Source organism: Triturus cristatus, chromosome 2_1 (assembly GCF_964204655.1).
Source record: "Triturus cristatus chromosome 2_1, aTriCri1.1, whole genome shotgun sequence".
NCBI classification, from domain to species: Eukaryota; Metazoa; Chordata; class Amphibia; order Caudata; family Salamandridae; genus Triturus; species Triturus cristatus.
This window is the reverse complement of record NC_140581.1, coordinates 424,934,951-424,955,922: the sequence shown is the minus strand read 5'-3', so window position 1 is coordinate 424,955,922 and position 20,972 is coordinate 424,934,951. Positions and strand designations below refer to the sequence as shown.

The window sequence follows — 20,972 nt, the reverse complement described above, 5'->3', positions numbered from 1 at the left end:
GCCTCTGGTCTAAGAACTGGGTTTCCTTTCCACATTTCGAAGCTATTCAATGTTGCCCACAGTCACTTATTAAAGAGTCGCAATTCTGCAATTCACCAATATGTTTACTTGGTTTCTAGTCTGCTGCATTGCTCAAATTCGCCAATACAACCCACCATGGTTTCTGCTTAAATACTCTGGTAGACCATTTAGGGTTAATATGTTAGCTTAGCTTCCTCCAGATTAAGTTCTGTATCAGATGCTGTCACTGTTATTGCAGGTTTTCTATACTCTCCTATAAAAGGTTTTAGGGGGAAAAATACTATCACAGTAGTCTAGTTTCTCTTTTATTGATTTGTTCAGATGGTATAATAAAAATCCCTTTTCTGAGCATCAGCTATCTTCATAGTGCGCAAAATGGTCCACAAGTGAATCTTCAGTGAATGCTTCTACACTGGCACTCTTTTACTCCATCAACGACTGTTACCAATCCTGACTGATCGCTGCAATAGCTCTATTCTGTGTATGCCTCTCTTCTCTCCCTTATTGTTTAATGCCTGCTTCCTAAACCCCACATACAGATCTGACACTGTCCATTAGTGCATCTGGCATGAACACAGATACCCATGGTCTCAGAGGCATAACCTATCTCATTGTAGATCCCATGATATTCTAAGCACTATGCACATCCAGCCAGTTTGAAAACTGCCAGTTCCTGCTCAGCGTCATTACACTGCTCATGACCCACATCGGCTGATGGCAAAGAGGTGGCTTGGTCAAAGTTCTGTTAGTCCCGAACCCCTCAATTTTTAACTTAATTTATCTCTCAAATTTCTTTGTCACATGGTCAGAGGTAAGCCTGAATACCTGGTCTGGAAGCAGCCTCTCTGGGCCTTTTAAGGACACCCCACACTATATAACATCTCTGCTCTTAGTTAAATTGGAAGTGGAAATGGTTATTGTATGATTTTTATAACTGAAACGGACACCAAATTAATTCAAAGGAGAAACGTGGTCACATAGGGCCCTATTGAATTCACAGATGGGATCAAATTTAATCAGAATTTAGACAGAATTCGATTGATGGCAATGCACAGATTTAAAGAAGGGGGGTGTGGACTAAGTTAAATAAGGGGGACTCTGGAACGTATTTAAATTCAGTGAACCTGGAGCATGTGGCAAATACATAGATCACATAAATAATGAAAGACTGAGCCGGGCATTAGAGTGTGCTAGGAAGAAATATAATTCAGAGAACTAGTGAAGAATGTTTTTCAGAAGGGTGGGTAGCAGCACGGTCAATCAGTAGTGGCTAAAAAATATTTTCAGGGGTTAAACAGAGGGCACAAACAGTTTAGTTTAAGCTGCCCAGGGAGGCAACATTTCAAAAGAAGCGGCACTGTTAAGGACTGGGGAATTTGGGAAAAGGATCCGGGTGCTAAAAAACATCTTGGGTTTGAAAGTATGAACTCAGAGGAGGAATGGTCGCGATCCAGGCGTCAAAAGGAGCAGTACAGATAAGAAAAATAAGTCATACCAATGAGCGGCATTTGCATGCAACGGAGTGCATGTGCCGCCACTAAATTATTGTGTAAAGACCATATTAAAAATAATTTTTTGTTTTCACTTTTCCTAACAGTATTTATGAACCAATTTCAATTTACATTTTAAGTTGATTAAAGTTTACTAATTCAATGGATTTCAAATACTCAGTTGGGTCCTCTGTGAGTCAATCATACATCTCTCCCACGTTTCTTTGTACTTTCTGAAATATGAATCACGCCTTCTAGCCTTATATTTCCAACATAACGAGGATGGATTAATATCTGATAACTTCAACAACGAACTTGAGAAAATGTTAAGGAACAATAAGACCTATCAGAACGATCTAGTGAGGACACAACATGCACAAACATCATGAAATTTCAGTTGCCAAATTTGTTAGAAGGTCCTTTCAGTGTAGGGAAAAAAAAACAAAAAAATCCCAGTCTTGCATCTACAACAATATGCATTCTAGAATGTATGTATGTTTGATTATGTCACATGGGTTTAACGTTGACGGTTCTAAACACCTTTTCTAACCTTCCCATTTGTTACCCCATGTGCAAAAATTCTTAAATAATAATGCAGATTTGTTTGATCAGATTCAACTGGCAGGGAGAACGAACAAATCAAAGGTCCAGTATTCAGAAGCTAAGAGGCAGAAAACGAGGAAGTGATGCAGCCTGACGTGTATTACCGACCATGTACCTATTTTTGCAAGCGTCAACAATGTGATTAATACACCACACAAAGTAAAACCAGTTAATACTTTATGGAAACAGTCAAAGTATAGTCCATACTTACTTTGGCAACATTTTTAATTGATTCTCTCTTAGTTCCAAAATCTGAAGTTTAATTAACCTGAGGAAAAAGAATGACAATTTACGAGTTAACAAACTATCGCAAAAGTGAACATTACTTTAAAACAAATACAAATGTATTCTCTTTTGAAACTGTAATATTTTATAAACGTTACACGCTCTCTGCAAATTAACTTTACAAGTAGAGTCTAATATTTCTGGTCACAAATGCATTCTATTACGGAAAATTTGTAATGGAAAAAAACTTCTAATTTAACTGAAGTTCAGCTTTGGAAAGCGTTGTAACTCTTTGGAAACTCTTGGAAAGCTCTGGCAATTGAAGTTTTTTTTTAATCGGATGGAGTACATGACTACTAGTAAAAATAATTATACTGCAATGTTGTCATTGAGCAGTCCTAGTAACAAAATGCTATTACTATGACGGATAGTACTCTAAACTATAGACCTCAAAAGGATAAAAGGATGAGATGGCCCTGCAAGAGTGAGAACCACAGATAACAGCAAATATCAACTGCCTGTGTTTAATTTTCAATTAGCTCTTTCCTATATCTACAAACACAGAACTCAGCTTGGATGTTTTTTGCTGCTTCGTCTATTTATTTAGACAACTTTGGAGTTTTAAAAATAGGCCCAAACATTTGCACACTTACTTGTCCACAATATGACACAGACAAACTGGACCAACCAATGCAGGATAAATTGAAAGAATAAAAGTGGAAAAAATAAAACACGCAGCCTCCTAAATGTGGCAGGCATATGTTTACACTATAAAATAAAATTACATCTAGCACTGGGTGGTATACTTGCAATGGTATTGTACAGTATATAATTGTTTCAAAGTTATAATATGGTCACCACATTTAGAACCAACGTGCTGGCCATCTTAGTGAAGTAAAAGAATGATACACTAAGTAAATATCACGATGGACAGCCATATCGGAATGCTATTGTGCATAGTGTACCATTGTTATATTGATCCGAGATAGCCAGCATAATGCTTCTAAATGTGGCCGCCATCTTGCAATGGTAAAACATTGACACACTACAGACCATACCACTTCAAGATGGCCCCAGTTTAGAAGCAGCGGCAGCACAGGATGTGGAGCACTGGATATACAATAAGCGGCAAGCACTATCTGGGGAGCTGCAGGGTGCTCCAAAAAACAAATAATAAAAATAATGTAGGAAACTAAAAGGGACCTATGAAAGGGAACAATGGAAAACTTAAAATATTTGGCACACTCATTATCTGACACTAGGCTGGATTACCACAGTTCAAATCTTCTTCCCACAGTTTATCAAATAGAAGTAACCAAAATCAAAAACGCAGCATACTATGATAATCTGTGCGGTAACAAAAATATTTTTCTACAGACTTCAAATGGTGTAATAAAAATATACACTTAAAGACCCATTGGTATTCACATTCCAGGCCTATTGCATCAGACATAACATTTTCCAGTGAGGTAATCAGACCTACAGCCTTTAAACCTGGCAGATTTACAATCAAAGAATTACAAATATGCGCAGAACAATGTCAAAACAATATACAACCTTTCCTACTGGGGCTAATAAAGATAGATAAGTTCCAAATATTCTTCCCTAAAGCCAACCCGTTGCTTGCTATGGTAATCTGTGAGATTCCATGTAACCAAGCACGTCCTCAACCTTTCACGCCGTGTAATGCTATCTTACTCTTAAATGGTTACTGTGTTTAATATATCCTTTTCAAAATAAATACATCGGGCCTAATGCCTTTGTCATAAGTTTTCATAATAAACAGACGAGGTTCCATGGCATTGGACATAACGTTTCTCAATAAAGCATTCAGGACTGCTGCCTTCATCATTGGCTTGTCAGCATTACCAATCCAGGTTTACTGTGCTGCACTCCAGCTTTGTCGCAAGGCAAGCGTCAGCTATACAGTCGCAACATTATAAATCTATACAAAATATAGACTGTCTCGTAAGAGAGTTTAACACTGTGTTATCACTGTACAAATCTTCTACTATCCCCAGGGTTTGGCAGAGGGGCTAACCAACACTAAAAAGCCAGGCCTACTATGATAATCTGTGAGATTTCCTGTAATGTAGTGTAATAACAAGCCTGCCTTGGGTGCTGATTGGCTTAAACATATGCATGTAAATAAATACATCAGCCCTGCTGCCTTTGTTGTAATTTTTCATAATAAACAGATCAGACCTATAGCTTTTATCATTGGTTTGTCACCATAACAGCTCAGTTCTGCTATATAGAGCATATATAAGCTTTCCTAGCAGGCAAAAGTGCAATAGAAGCCCTTGTTTTCAGTGCAGGCACGGACACGGACGCGCACACACAGACACACACAGACACACACACAGACACACACACAGACACACACACAGACACACACACAGACACACACACACAGACACACACACACAGACACACACACACAGACACACACACAGACACACACACAGACAGACACACACAGACAGACACACACAGACACACACACACAGACACACACACACGCGCTGTACTCCAGTCAGTCAACACGTGGGTGGAGCCAAAGCATCTCATTCAGTAGAACTCTTTGCCTATTGATCCCAAAAATTTAAGCGGCAGCTGCACTGTCAAGCCAGACCTTAAAAACTTTTTTTTTTTAAGTTGCTGCACGTTAGGAATGAGAATGTTACCTTGGAAACCCAAAAGCAAGAATGGCAATGTACAGCACAGACTTGGTCGATGTGGCTGGCACCTATTCAAGTCTATCCTGTCCAAAGAGGAAATAAGATTTTTAAAACTTAATATGACACCCAGATAAGTCTACCCAGCTCCCAAAACAGACGCTTCTGTGAGCTGCACAGGTCTCCACTTCCTGTGTTCTGCCGTGTTTGAGGTCAAGCGTGCCCATGTCTAATCTTACTGCCAAAATGTCTACCAAATCGGCATTGTTTCCACCACAGTCATACACAGTTTAGAATGCTTTCCGAGGGGGAGGCTTCCGACCACCATCTACAAACCAGAACACAGCAACCCCACAATAAGTAAGCACCAGCAGGAGCAGTATAAAGAGGCACTAGCAGTGTACCACACTAACACACCCACCTCCTACCCAACGACTCTAGTAGGAGGTCGAGAGCGTTAATCAAACTAGTAACAAGAGTGGAACATACCCACCAGCGGACGGGGTGGAGCTCCTCATAACTGCACTGGTGCCATCGCAGTTAACAGCAGGGCGGTAGGGAGACACAGAAGGGAGCAGGTCACCACGGGGCCGCAAGTAATCAAGCAACACGCCAGACAACAAGCAAACCAGCCTCCCCCTGAGCATAGCCAACATATCAGTTACACAAAACGCAACCTCCTCCTCCCCGCGAGCTAACAGTGGAGTCCAAACAGAGACAACAGCCACAACGAAGGGCTACATAGGTACACAAAGTGCTGCCCGCTATCCCAAGAAGAGGGGGGAGATTTGAGATCCACCAGACGAAGAGAGGACTAACAAGCATGGCGGGGAGCGATGCAAGAATCCAACAGCAGCTAAAGAAAAATAAAGCGGAACCCACGCTAACAGATTCTCCTATCAAGCAGAAACCTGATATGAACAGCACACTGGAGAAGATTCTAAAAAAAAGTAGCAGAGGTTCACGATCTGGCCAAATCCACAAAACAGACTACTGATGCAATCCAGCTGGAACTAGCAGCAGTAGGGGCAGACATGCACGTGGCAAACAACAGACTGACAGCGGCTGAACAGAAAATAAGTGACATTGAGGATGCGGACCAACAAGTAAACAAAGACCTTAAGACCACAGCAGCACTCCAAAAGCAGACGGCAGAGTTGGAAGACCGAAATAGAAGGGGAAACATACAAATCTTAGGAGTGCCGGAAGGCGAAGAGGCTAAAGCAGGCTCCTGCCTGGCCTTCATCGAGGAAATGATACCAAAAATCACAAACCTCAAATTTGACCACCCTTTAGAGCTGGATAGATCCTATAGAGTCCCAGCATTCAGGGCAGCGACAAAGGCTGGGGCTCGCCCAATAATATGCAAGCCATTAAGAGCACAACACACAGAAGCCATCTTCAGAGTTGCATGGAAAAACCAAAATATCGAGTGGAATGGGCAGAGGATAATCCTCACACAAGACTACTCCAAGCCCACAGTAGACATCAGGAAGGGCTTTCTAGCCCTATGCGACAAGATGAGGAAGACGACCAGTAGCAGCAGCACCCCCCCTCCCTCAGCGCCTTGAAACCCTCACGGGAATGTAGTGCGCTTTACAAATGAACTGATTGATTGATTGATTGATTGAAGAAGAACATCCTGTTCTCATTCACTGGTCCTAAAAGATTCCGGATAAATGACAAAGGGCAAACACATCTTTGAGGACCCGAGAGACCTAAGCAGATACCTCGAGGGCCCATCACAACAAGAGATGGAAACCTCCCAAGCAGGTACCAGCAAGAGAGGAGCTTCACCGGAGCTGAGAGTGGAGTGAATGTGGTGTAGACCCTCGAAGAGCAAGATGGAAACGCACTTTAAAAACAACCTTATCTACCTCATAAACTAGATAAAACTGGACTTACATCTCTAATGTAAAGCTAGTAACGATTGGAAAGATCAACCGTATCTACCTCAATCTCGAATTAATTTTGGACTATCATACTTTCTACCTCAAGGCATTACAGACCACAATAGGCATAAACCACAACAAGACACCACTCAACTCCAGAGGTCGCACTCCAGATTCAAGGGTCTGCCTCTTTCTAAAGCCCAGAAGAAGTCTGTTAATGCCAACCAGCGGAAGATGTCTCATGACGGATGAGACCCACAGAGCGCAGGCGGGTTTGGACTTAGCCCTGCGCAGCTGCACCGATCACAGACAACGGACACCACGATGGCCTCTCCACAAAACCCAGCCAGGGAAGCGTCCGGAACAACAGACAATCGAACTACCATGCTGCAATAATCAAAGACGGTCTACATATCCTTTTATGTGTAACCTGTGGGGGGTCATGCTGGAGGGCGGGAACAGGAGGGGACTAACACAGAATCTTGCTTTATTTATACAAAGGGGCAACAAAGGACTTTATATAGACTACTCAAAGACTGTAGAGGTGCACTCGTGAGCAGAACGAAGCATAGAACAGTAACTAACAACTCCCAGGAGACGGAACGGCGATCCTGTAGTCGCACGTTCAGCATACAAGGTTATTTTGTAGGGGGGGCGGGTGGGGGGGTATCACCTGTTTTGTCTTTCTTTCCTTAGTCTTCCCACTGTCTTCTACATTATCTACACCCTTCTATCTATACATTTATATACAAGAAGTCACACTACTACCAGAACAAGTATGAGAAGCAGCAGACCAATCCCGGGGGCATGCAAGTATCAGTCACCTTCACCATACCAGGAAACAAACCCTAGCAGGAGGGGGATGTTCACACTAGACGAGAGATGGGGGCGCAGAATAGGGCTAACAGAGCTCCCCTACCATAGCCAATGACACAAACCAACAAGCTTAACCTGGCGGCTGACCTAAGGATAGTCTCCCTCAATGTCAAGGGCCTCAACCACCCAGTCAAGAGGAAAAAGATACTTGACTACCTGGCTAAGAGCAAGGGGCATGTGGTCTTGCTAACTAGTGAAAGCCAACTGGATATCCCAGGTAGTGTGCTCGCCGGCAGAAGGGAAAAAACGCGGGGTAATTACACTAATTTCTAGGACCTCCAATTTAAACAATAGAAGCACACCACCACAACGAAGTAGGGAGAGTCCTGATAACACACCTGAGAAGGGGGGAGGAGAACATCCATGTCGCCAACATATACAGTCCTAACACAGATGACCCCGCGTTCTGGGAGGGGGTCTCACATGAGCTAGAGGACATCCCCCAGAACGACCTTACTGTGATGGCGTGGGATTTTAACATTGCCCTGGACCACATACTAGACAGACAATCACACTGCCACTCCCAACCCTAAAGCGCCCACAACACACTAAAGAACATCTGTGCCAGATTCAACCTCAAAGACCCATGGCTGCTCCAACACCCGGACACTAGAGACTACACCTTCTACTCCAACCCGCACAACTCATACAGCAGGATAAATTACATTCTGATCACAGGCCCACGCACATACCTAATAGAACATACTGACATTGCACCTAGGCTGGTCTCAGACCACTCAGTCATCATCCTACAGCTGAGCGGGTGCCACAACGAAGAAATCCCCCGAAGATGGCGGTTTAATAACGACGTCTTGACTGACCCAGTAAACAAAACTAAGATAGAGGAGGCAATAAAAGATTACCTTAGGCACAACGACACACAAGACACTGACCCCACTAATCTATGGGATGCACTCAAGGCGACAGTGGGCACAATAGTAGGAATCAAAGCCAAAATCAACAAATACGCTAACAAACAACTGGCCCAACTCGAGCAAGACATCAAAAGACTGGAGAATGCCCATGCCAGAGCCACACAAAACACTAACACCCTAACAGAGCTCACTAGGAAAAAGTACGAGTACAACAAAATATTGAGCGAGAGGGCCGGGTTGTGGGTGAATAAATATAAGGCCATTAACCTTTGCGAGGCCAATAGAGCGGGTAAGCTCTTAGCTTCCTATCTAAAGCACAAACAAAGTCAATTCACCATCTCATCTATCACCAATCCACACAACATCACGCACACAAGGCATAAAGAAATCCTGCGAACCGTCAAAGAGTTATCAAGAACTCTATAAAAATGATCAGGTCTTAGACCAGGAAGGGTGTACAAAATACCTGGACAGACTAGACCTCCCAAAACTAACGAATGAAGAAGAACAAAAGCTAGGACAAGAAAGAAGCACGGCAGAGATAGAGATGACGGTCAAGTCTCTAAAGGACAACAAGGCACCTAGACCAGATGGATACACAGCCACTTTCAACAAATCCTTTCTGCTTCACCTGAAATCCACCATGAAAAGGGTGTTCAACCACTGCGCGGAGAATGAATTAGTATCACAGTCGATATCAGAAGCAAACATAATCGTAATCCCAAAGGAAGGCAAAGACGCACTATTGCCCAAAAACTACAGGCCTCTATCTCTAATCAATGTGGACTGCAAAATATATGCAAAAATCCTGGCTGCAAGACTAAACCCCATACTGCCCAGACTAATGAGTAACTCACAGGTAGGCTTCCTAAAGACCCGTATGTCTCACGACAACACCAGACTCCAATGCCATATACTAGAGCGTACCTCCAAAGCAGCTGAGCCAGATGTGGCTATCACTTTAGATGCCGAGAAGACTTTCAACAGAGTTTCTTGGGCCTTCCTGGAGCAATGGCCTTCCTGGTTTATATAACCTTGGGGAAACATACACACGGAAGGTAATGGCATTGTACGGGGACCCTAGAGCACGCATTGTAGTTAATGGGTCACTTTCCGAGCCCTTCGCTTTACAATGCGGAACAAGACAGGGCTGCCCCTTATTCCCCTCGTTATTCCTGCTGGCCTTGGAGCCCCTGATCAGAGATATCAAGGCTAACGAGGAAGTGAAGGGGATCAGCATCAGTGACGTGGAAGTCAAACTAGCCGCTTATGCGGACGACATCCTCATTGTGACAGAGCAACCTACGACCTCCATCACGGTCCTAATAGAAACCATAGAAACATACTCAAACCACTCAGGGTATAAGCTCAACAGGGACAAGTCAGAATGTAAACCCCTCAACATTCACACCACTAGGGACGCATTGGGGGGGTGCAGGCCTGACCTGGCAAACAGGGTTCATCAAATACCTAGGGATCCACTTCGGCAACGACCTCAGGTCCACACTAGACCAAAATGAGAAACTACTGTTAGGAAAGACAAAGACTCACTTGGAGTCCTGGTCCCCCAAATTTATTACCTGGTGGGGGAGAATTGAAACGGTCAAGCTAATGATCACCCCGATGATTAATTACCTGCTGAGCATGCTACCACTTCTACTCACTGACGACTGCCACCGCAGATTGGACAAGAAGATTAACAAATTCCTATGGCGAGGCAAAAAACCGAGAATAAGCATAAACAAGCATTGGCATAGCCAATAGGTCTCGCCTTTGGGACCTTCTAAGTGTTTAGCCATGCAACAGTTGCAAAACTAAATACTTATAAGGTCCCAAAAGCGAGACCTATTGGCTATGCCAAGCGGCCGTGCGGCCGCGAAAGTGATCGCGATCAAACATCAAAGCGGCCGCGAAAGTGAAGGTAATCGCGGTAAAGCGCCACACGCGCGCCCGCGCACATGCACTGTAGCTCTAGGCTGGCCTGGTAGCACTTTTTGGAGCCCTCTCAATAAGTCTCGCCAGACCGGCGCATGCGCTGGGTCAGGCGAGACCTAAAAAACTAAGACTAGACAAAAAATTGGGAGGACTAAACCTAGCAGACTACAGAACCTTTCAAACCGCTTTCCTAACAAAGCAAGGAGCCTACTGGATGTCACCCTCTCAAGGGTACACGCCGGTATGGCTATTAATCGAGCGAGCCATCCTTAACAACCTAGAACCACTGGTGCTACTAACAGCCAACAAACACACACACGCCTCCAGCCCAATATTCAAAAACACAAAAATGGCCCTGCTCAAAATAGACAAAAAAATGGAGAACAGTGTAAGGAACTCGAAATGGTAATCTTTGTGGGCCAACACCAAGATTAAGTATAAGGGGAAATGCCTGTCTATAGAGGCATGGAAGATGAAAGGAATGTCCTACCCAGCCCAACTGGAAGAGTATGGCAACCCCATCACTTTCACCACGCTAAAAGAGAGACATAGACTACCAGACATCGAGTTCTACAATTTCCTAAAAATCAGAACAGCACTAACAAAAGCCAAATTAGCACAACACAACCCATCAATTATACAATATATGACGAAACTCAACAGAATAGGCCACCAGGTATCGCACCTATAAAAACTATTACGCCCAAGCACTACCAAAATTAATGATAAGCCATCGAATTACTGGTCAGTACAACTAGGCACCACACTAAGTGAACATGAACTGACTCTTCTCTGGGCCTCCCCCTCACGGAGCAAAATCTCCCCAGTACTATCTCAGACAAAATTCTGGCTGCTACCCAAGACCTATTGGACCCCGGCTCGTCTAGCAGCGCTAGGCCTCAGGGAAAACGGCCTGTGCGGGAACAACGACATTGAAAAGGGGGACCTAGCACACCTCATCTTTTACTGTCCAAAAATTAAAGCGTTCTGGGAGAAAGTCTTCATTTTCATAAAAAAAAGCGCTGGGGTTCACACTACAACCAGAGTTCTCTACCTTTGCCACCGCGTTTATGAACGCAGAGCTAGATACACAGCACAACAGGGATCTGCTGGACCTCCTTCTGACCACGGCAGTGAAAATGGTCCTGTCCAACTGGAAGGATACAGCTAAGACGACATGCAAAGGCTGGCTCAATTGGGTGACGTACCTCAGAGGCGCAGATAGCACCGCACTGCAAAACTCACCCTGGAGACCAGCAACTAGGGGAATGTGGACATCACTGGACGACTACCTGGACCCCTATGAACCCCCGTGAGCTCACTTGAGAGGGAGGACTGCCCACAAAACAAAACTTCACAGGCCCAGAATAGTCCCATGACTAAAGTACCCTTCTTGTATACTATCTCCTCCCTTCTCTTTTCTATTCTCTTCTTTTCCCTTTCAGCTACCCTTATCTCCCAGCAAGACATTGGGAAAGGGGGGCAGCCAAACATGTATACCACCTACCTGTAACCATTGCAAAAACAGCCAATTTGGGCTGATACCCTGTAATGGTAAAGCGTGCTTACCTGTAAAAAAAACTTTAATAAAATACTTTGAAATAAAAAAAAAAGAATGCTTTCAGCAAAAGTAAGCCAGATGTTTAAAAAGAAAAAATTATAATGTGAACTTGAAAAGCCAAGTCTAAGCCTTTTCACTAAATGTCAAAATTTGTAGAGACAATGTGCACCATTTAGCCTTAAAATCTACCCTGTGTAGAGGTGCTCAGCGGGGCCACTCGTGACCACCAAACACGTTTAAAGTCAACCCAGCCTCTATGATCTCAAGTTCCTCCGAGTCCTTGAATTACACAAGTCACTGTCCTATTATTTATTTCACTGAACAAGGTCTGACATACAAATATGGAAAACAAATCCAACCATTTCAATATATTAAATTCAGCACAAGAGCCCGATCAGACATGCTGAAGCAGTGGAAGCTCCACTTACACGCGGGTTACACCACTGGTGGCTACAACACAAACGCTGTGCACTGTGAGCCTACCTCACACACCAAGTGAAACAGACCTGGTCTAGAGTTTATGGTGACCCAGGTTCCTATCTGGATTTCATCACGAGCCCGAAACCACGTGATTCTTGCTAAATGAGTTCATCTCCCAAAGGCCCATGGTCCTACTAACAAACATTGGGAGCACCTAGAAAGGGGCTAAACACCGGTATTCAAAGCAACTATACGCAAACACTGTACTACTTTTTATTAAGTGATTCTTCCTGCTGGAAGCACTAACTCTATCCTGCAGGGCACAACTGGAGTGGAGAGGCGCCCGGTAAGGGAAACCTGGGCATGGAAACAACAGAGTAAGAAAAACAACTGCTTCCCACGATTAATAGTTGATAAATATTTAACAAGTAAAAAAACGGAAAAACACAAACATCTCTATCTCTATATAGAAAGCCAGCTGGTTCACTGAAGACCTCCAGGCCTCCAAGCAAACCTGCCGAAAGCTGGAGAAGAACTGGCTCCGTGAACGGACACCGGGCAGCTTCGCAGCCCACAAGAACGCCACCCGCAGACACCATCACCTCATCAGATCCGCCAAAAGGGCCTCCTTCAAAGACCGCCTAGACAACAACGCACACAACAGCAAAGAACTCTTCAACATCGTGAAGGAACTCTCTAACCCCAGCTCCAACACCAACAACCCACCCTCGCAAGGTCTGTGCGACTCGCAGGCCACCTTCTTCCATCGCAAGATCGCAGACTACACAACAGCTTCAATGGCACGACCTCCCCGACAACCATTGAGACCTCCGCCCCCACAACCACCATCCACACCAACTGCCTGCTCTCCTGGACCAAAATCAACGATGACGACACCATCAAGATCATGAACACCATCCACTCTGGATCTCAGTCAGACTATTGCCCACACCACATCTTCAACAAAGCCAGCACCGCCATCGCACTGCATCTCCAGAAAACCATCAACATCTCCTTCGAGACAGCAACCTTCCCGGAGAGCTGGAAGCACGCCGAGATCAACGCCTTACTCAAGAAACCCAAGGCGGACCCCAAGGACCTCAAGAACTTCCGGCCCATCTCACGGCAAAGGTCATCGGGATGACCGTCAACAAACAACTGTCCTGCTACCTCGAGGCGAACAGCATCCTGGACCCGTCCCAGTCCGGGTTCCGCAGCAACCACAGCACCAAAACTGCCCTCATCGCCGCCACTGATGACATCAGGACCCTGCTAGACAATGGAGAAACCGCGGCCCTCATCCTCCTGGACCTGTCAGCCGCCTTCGACACGGTCTGCCACCGCACACTTCGAACACGCCTCCACGACGCCGGGATCCAAGAGAAGGCCCTGGACTGGACCACCTCCTCCCTCTCCGGAAGAACACAGAGCGTTAGCCTTCCCCCCCTTCCGCTCCGAAGCCACCAAGATCATCTGCGGCGTACCCCAGGGCTCATCTCTCAGCCTAACGCTGTTTAACATCTACATGGCACCGCTCGCCCACGTCGCCCGACTGCACGACCTCAACATCATCTCTTACGCCGATGATACCCAGCTGATGCTTTCCCTCACCAAAGACCCCCACACCGCCAAAACCAACCTCCATGAAGAAATGAAGGCCGTCGCCGAATGGATGAGGAACAGCCAACTGAAGCTGAACTCGGACAAGACTGAGGTCCTCATCCTCGGATCCGCCCCTTCGGCCTGGAATGACTCCTGGTGGCCGACCACACTGGGAACAGCTCCAACACCCACCGACCACGCACGCAACCTAGGGGTCATCCTCGACTCCACCCTCTCCATGACTAAGCAGGTCAACGCCGTCTCTTCATCCTGCTTCAACCCCCTCCGCATGCTCTGCAAGATCTACAAATGGATCCCCACCGAAACGAGAAGAACGGTCACCCAAGCCCTTGTCAGCAGCAGGTTGGACGACGGAAACGCCCTCTATGCAGGAGCCTCGGCCAAACTCCTGAAACGGCTTCAACGCATCCAGAACGCCTCTGCACGCCGGATCCTCGACATCCCTCGCCGCAGCCACATCACATCCCACCTGAGAGACCTGCCCTGGCTCCCGGTCAACAAGAGGATAACCTTCAAGCTCCTCAAACACGCACACAAAGCACTCCACAACACCGGACCAGCGTACCTCAACAGACGACTCTGCTTCTACACCCCCACCCGCCAGCTCCGCTCTGCCGACCTCGTCCTCGCCACAGTCCCCCGCATCTGAAGAGCGACCTCCGGTGGCAGATCGTTCTCCCACCTCGCCGCCAAGACCTGGAACACTCTCCCCATACACCTACGGCAGTCCCAAGTCCTGCTGACCTTCGGAAGACTCCTCAAGACCTGGCTTTTCGAGCAGTAGCAGCATTCCCCAACCCTCAGCGCCTTGAGACCCTCACGGGTAAGTAGTGCGCTCTACAAATGCTATGATTGATTGATTGATATACGTCGTCTTTGCATTGTTTGTTAATCTTTTTTTCAAACTTAGGTGTTATTCTTTGGTATATGAAAATCACTTTTAAGAAAAATATTTTATTAGAGAAAGCTTCACAAAAAGTACAAAGACATTTTCAAGTAAACATTAGAGAATGGAGAAATGTCATCATAAAGAATATTATACCTCTATGGCGTCTTCCTTGCACAAAAGCCATTTTCAAATACATATGTTGTATCCAGGATACTCAAACATCACAGTAAGTCCCGACAAAATATGTATCACCCTTCCCAAACATACACAACAGAAACAGACAAGCATATCACAAAATAGTTATAGTTCATTTCCGCAAAGTAATTTAGCACATCAATCATCTATCATGAGGAATAGGAAAGAACAGTTGTCACAAATGTCGCTAAAAATGTTTTATTCGGCTCAAGTTTTCTCCAGAGCCAACATAAATCTCAGCAATGTCTCTCTTAAAATTGTAAGCGCTCAGTTGTGTATAAAAATATGTTCCTGGGAAGGAGAATGATGCACATACACTTAAGATTACAATTACCAGAAGAAACATCGCCCCCACACTGGTTAATACAAACTAAAACTTATTGCCAAAATGTGAATGACACAGCAGGATGCATATGATCCATTGTTGGAAGAATTTTAGCACAATAAATCGCAAAATACTCTAAAATCAAGCAATGGACAGCCAGGTATCATGCACAATCACGTATAAGAAACTAAGTTCTCTTGAGACACTACGTCATGTGCTGCCAAATCTTGGTGCGACAGCACAACTTCGCGTATAGTCTGCCTCTATGGCAGATTCATAGAACGAAAAGCTCTCAAAATAGAATAGTACCACAGGAGGAAGGTCGCAAGTACATGCAATAATATTTTGTTCCCTCTAGGGGGCATCATTCAGAGTTATTTTTCTATTTTTTTTAATTTCTATTACAACTTTTCCAGATAAAAAAATTAATTTCTAAAATTCTCCTCCAGTTTATAACTGACAACTGTAAAATCGTTTTTGGAATACATAATAGTGCAAGTAATCCTACAGACGCCACCTGTGAATGACAGCATATAGCGCAAGTACTGGTGAATTTAGTCTTCTTCCCTTTGAAACTTTAATATTGGCAAATAGGTTTTTATTTATATGTCCAGGCACACATGCAGGTTTTCAGTATACAAATGCTCAACATTAATAGCAAACACACTTCCACTCCCTTCCCTCCTCAGCTATTCTGGTCCGGCAGCTCGCTGAAGCCTCAGCTCACACACTTGGATAATAAAATAACAATGTGAAATAAACCCAGCAGCCGAAGTATGCCATAGCCAGCCAGGACTGAGAAGCCTGCTGCCTAGTGGAGGGCATCACATTACTACAGTCAGGGTGGTGGCAGGTCTTGTTCCTCTGCTGCTATCACACAGAGCAACAGCAGCCCCGGCATTTTCTCCTAACACCTTGGCTGGTGGAGAAGGAAAGGCCCTGCATGGTGTGGAAGGCATGCCCAAAAGGCTTCACATCTAGAAGGTGGCAGACTGGTCCCTAGATACCGATGAGGGGCATTGGAAGACATCCAGTCCTGCCCTGGATAGCTGTTCACTCTAGATCCAAGGATACCCCCTCCTTCTGGTGTGGCTTTCTCCACCTTCTACACAATGAAGTGTGTTATCTTCCACAATGCAGCAGCTGTAGTTCATGTGGGTTCTTCCCCTCGACAGCTGGCATTCTGCTAGCTCACTGGGGCAAAGAGGGGCAGCTCATGGCAGAGTCAGATGTCAAAGACACATTCTCAGATACATCCGTCCCAGCTCTTTCCTGTGCTGTCCCTGCATCAGGCCCACAGCAGCCTCCCCCAGAGATGTTCAGCTTCAAAGTGAACGGGAAAACAACTGGGGCACAGCAGCATGACGTAGACTGTCACAGGCGGGGGGCAGTAATCTAAAACAACAATTTACAGAAGGGGAAGCAGCACAATGGCGAAAGATGGCTCTAGTAATGAGTAAGAAGGGAGGGCCCTGGCTGAGGGGAGATCTTGGAAGGCAAAGAAACATCTCGCTGAGATGAATGGCAAAAGCGTTGCTGCCTGCCTCCATGCTGATGATGCCTTTATTTGCATAATTAGAATCACAGCAGACTTGCTTACAGCAAATAAGCACTGAGGCATGTAGCCACACCAATGCAAAACAGACACCCTCTACTCAGCATCTAACTACTGAACACTAGAGGGATCATTACTGCCAAACAGTACTCGCAGGTCAACTGTATGGAACACCACTGCAGAGATATCCCCCCTCCGCAGTGAGTTAGACTCCACTGACGCAGCTCATGGAGAGTGGCATGCCTCAAGGGTGCGGCTACCGCGGTGGAAGTGCTGCTCGCAAGGGCGACAAATAACAAAGATGAAGAATACCCGTATTACACGGTCAACCTCCCAGTGGCAGCGGGATGAACTATTTTCTACATCAACTGCTGATATACTTTGGCAATTGAGAAAAATATCTTAAATGGTTGCAATCTCTTGCGCTCACCCCATATTTCTAATTTCACTTATCTAGGTCATACATTTTCTGAGAATTTGTATGAGAAGCATGTTTTTCCCAATATGTTTGAAACATGACGACAGGTACAGCAGAGTTTTTTAATGTTTAATCCATAAGGCTCGACTAAAAAGAGATGAAACAATAAAGACGACTGTATTTAGAGCATAGTCATTCGGCCTAGTTACCTAGCTGCACATCCCAGCAACACTGTGAAACGAGAACAATACTGCTCAAGTTTGACCAACACACCACAAAAGAGAAGCAGCAATACGACATGTTTTCTCAACTGCTACTATGTGCTCTAACAGCTTTTGACTACGAGACCCTCAGTGCCTTGAAGCCCTCGGGCGACCACTGCACTTTACACATTTTAAAAACAACAATTTAACAATACGCCCTGCAAAACACATCACACCCTATACACACCTCATACTTCTGGAAAATAGAGAGTGAAATTAGAACCCTGCTTTGGGATGGAGGCCCAGCGAGGATAGCACTGAACAAACTTGCGAGGGGATGGTATGATGGAGGGATAGCTCTGCCCGACATTCATAAATATTACTGGGTGGCCCAATTAATCACCATAAATGGTTGGGTCTTCCGTAACTCCGCATTCCGGATGAACAGATTGGTAATGGAGCCTGGAGGTCATGTCAGGGCTCTTTATAGTATCCCGAGACAGGTTGCTCCTCGGGACCCACCGGCATCATGATTTCTCTTTGGCATACAGCCACAAGGGCCATGGGGTGGAAAGATGAAAATCACACAAGCTACTCCTCTCTGGGACGCAGCTAGCCTGGGTACCCTGGGAAACCTACCAGGGTTTGACAGATGGGACCTCATTGGTCTCTCTTGGGTGGGACAGCTATGGACACAGGGAGACGTCATCCCTTTATCAGACTTGCAGCGCGACTACCAGTTGACACCAGACGAAACATATTGTTAACCACAGGTGTGCCACGCATTGTAAGTGGTGTTGCCAAAGAGTGTGGCGCTCCCAGAATCCTGGACCCTGGAAAACAGACTCCTCGATTAACACATGCCTCGCAAAGCCACTTACCTAACATACCAAAAACTACTTAATAATGCTCCCAACGCCCTCACGCGACTGAAAGAGCGGCGGCACCAGGACCTGGGAAGTCTGGAGGATGATGATTGGGCGGAGGCCCTGGCTTCCCCTAGAGGAGTGCCTATATGGATGGGTTTATGACAAGTCCAATTAAAGATCGCCCGGCGCTACTACGACTCTCAGACCACACTAATGAAAATGGGTAAAACTATCCAATGAAAGCTGCCTTCGAGGCTGTGGACACACCGGCACCTTTTACCATACACTATGGACTGTCTGATAAGTCAACGCTCCTGGGTGGCAGTGGTTACATGCATGGGCGAGGTGTGTGGAGGCTCCCTCACTATCTCGGCACAGTGGTGTCTCCTGAACGTCTGGGAGGGGTGGACTGGCACCGCATAGAAAGTATATGGCTTACCCTTGGGTTGGCTGTCGCTCAACGCAATGTGGCTAGATTGTGGGGTGGGAAGCATGTACCGCCACTAGAAGATTGCAAATGTGATATGGATTGGTGTATGCTGGCCGAGAAGGTAGTGTATGGAGGACGAGGATGCCCCCAAAAAAGGCAAATATTTGGGGAAACTGGAATAGCTACAGAGGCAATGTGCGCAATGAGCTCACCTCTTATCAACTTGTAAGAATTGCCATCTGTTGTGGTTAAGTCATTGTCTGTTGGCGGTTTTTTGGGGGGGGGGGGGGGGGGACAGACAGGTTTGATGCTTTGATTACGACAAAGTTGGTAAGCTTAGTAGTGCACTGTTTGATTCTTATACTCGTTTTTGTTGACATGCCGTTAAAAAAATGTATAAAAAACAAAACATACCAAAAAAGAACAATGCAACAAAGGTTCACCAACGCAGAAATAGTTGTCACAACCTGGTGACAAACTAAGCACATCAATGCTCTGGGTGGAGCAAACTATGTAATAAAAAGCAAAGATACCTTTAAATAAAACTTGTTATGGTCAACTTTGTTTGCTTCATCCTGTCAATAATGCGCTCCCTAAGAAAAAAAGATCTAAACAAAGCTGTTGCATGACTACCACACTGCTTTTAAATAACAACAACATCAGTCAGAAGCCATCACATTATTATTTATGCGGGGCTATGCAGGACAGTCAAACACATGAAACCTATCGCCCACATTTAGGTCTGCCCTCCGGTATTATTACCACTTCTTTAGAATACATTGAGAGCACTTTAGTTCCACCTAGAGGAGTATCACCCTCTCACCTCTTGCTCGTTGGTGTGTCATTCTCCCAATGGACGTGTTTCCATTGGAATGCATGGGGGCTATTTTACATCGGCAAAGAACACTCAATCATCACCATGTTTGTTACATTAAACCCTTTAATTACATATACATTCTAAACAAGAAGAAATCTTTTTTTTTTTTTACCAGCGTTGGCAAAGTGAATGGGACAGGCTTTAATATAATTAAACCCATTTGTGTATGTAACAGATGTAAATAACATTTGCAAATGCCTAGGTTTACCTGCTTTAGGTCACTGGAATAAGACTTACTGGCTTTGCCAATGCTTGTTCTGATAGTCTTCCATCAATGTTCCTACAGATTTGATTCATTCTGTCTTGCGTGTCTTCTGATTAGATCTACCAGGCTATTCAGGCAGTTTGTCTCGATTGTTTTATAATAAGCCAAATTGCACCTTTGGAAAAAAACTCTCATCCAACCCTTTGGCCCTTGCGGGCTTCCAGCCTACTGCTCATCCGCCCTGATTAGGTAATATGAGTGGAAGATGAGTGGCTCTTGAATCCTTCAAGGCTGCCTCGTGGTGTGGCTTATTAGGTCTGTAGCAGGGTGGCTGCGGCGTCTCTTCGGTGTGCCCCGTGACCCCCCCTCTGCAGTCTGGATGCCGCTGGGACGGGTTGCTCTTGAGAATCTTGACCTGCATTTAATATGGATGCTCCTGGGACAATCATCGATACAAGTGCAGCCACCGCGGCACAGGCCCTTCACTGGTTTACTAAATCACCACTGTTCAGCCTATCTGATCTCAAGGACTAGCACTCCAGGGCCAGGAGTGAAGCACTGTTCATTAGCACCACAGAGAGCCATGATACCACTTCTCCTCTCATGCTCTTCAGTATGTGTAAGGGGGAACCTGCTTGGATATCTCAAGAGCCAGTGAAATCCCCTCATCACCCCATCCAGGAGTGACTCCATCCGCGGACAAAGGAAAAGAGGCCGCACTCTATTACAGTCAAGGGGATAAATGCTGGGCTGAACTTACATGTGACAGAAATAAGTCGAAGGCTTCGGCTATGTAGGGAATTCTAT

The 20,972-nt window shown here is 45.3% G+C and overlaps 1 protein-coding gene across 2 annotated transcripts in view; it reads right to left on the bottom strand.

The window, feature by feature from the left end:
- Nucleotides 1-20,972, bottom strand: part of ERBIN (erbb2 interacting protein) — a 710,320-nt gene that overhangs the window by 238,229 nt on the left and 451,119 nt on the right. For both annotated transcript variants that reach the window (XM_085631853.1, XM_085631862.1), the window contains exon 8: nt 2,326-2,382. In XM_085631853.1, the coding sequence (XP_085487979.1) occupies nt 2,326-2,382 (57 nt within the window). The remainder of the gene's footprint in view (nt 1-2,325; nt 2,383-20,972) is intronic.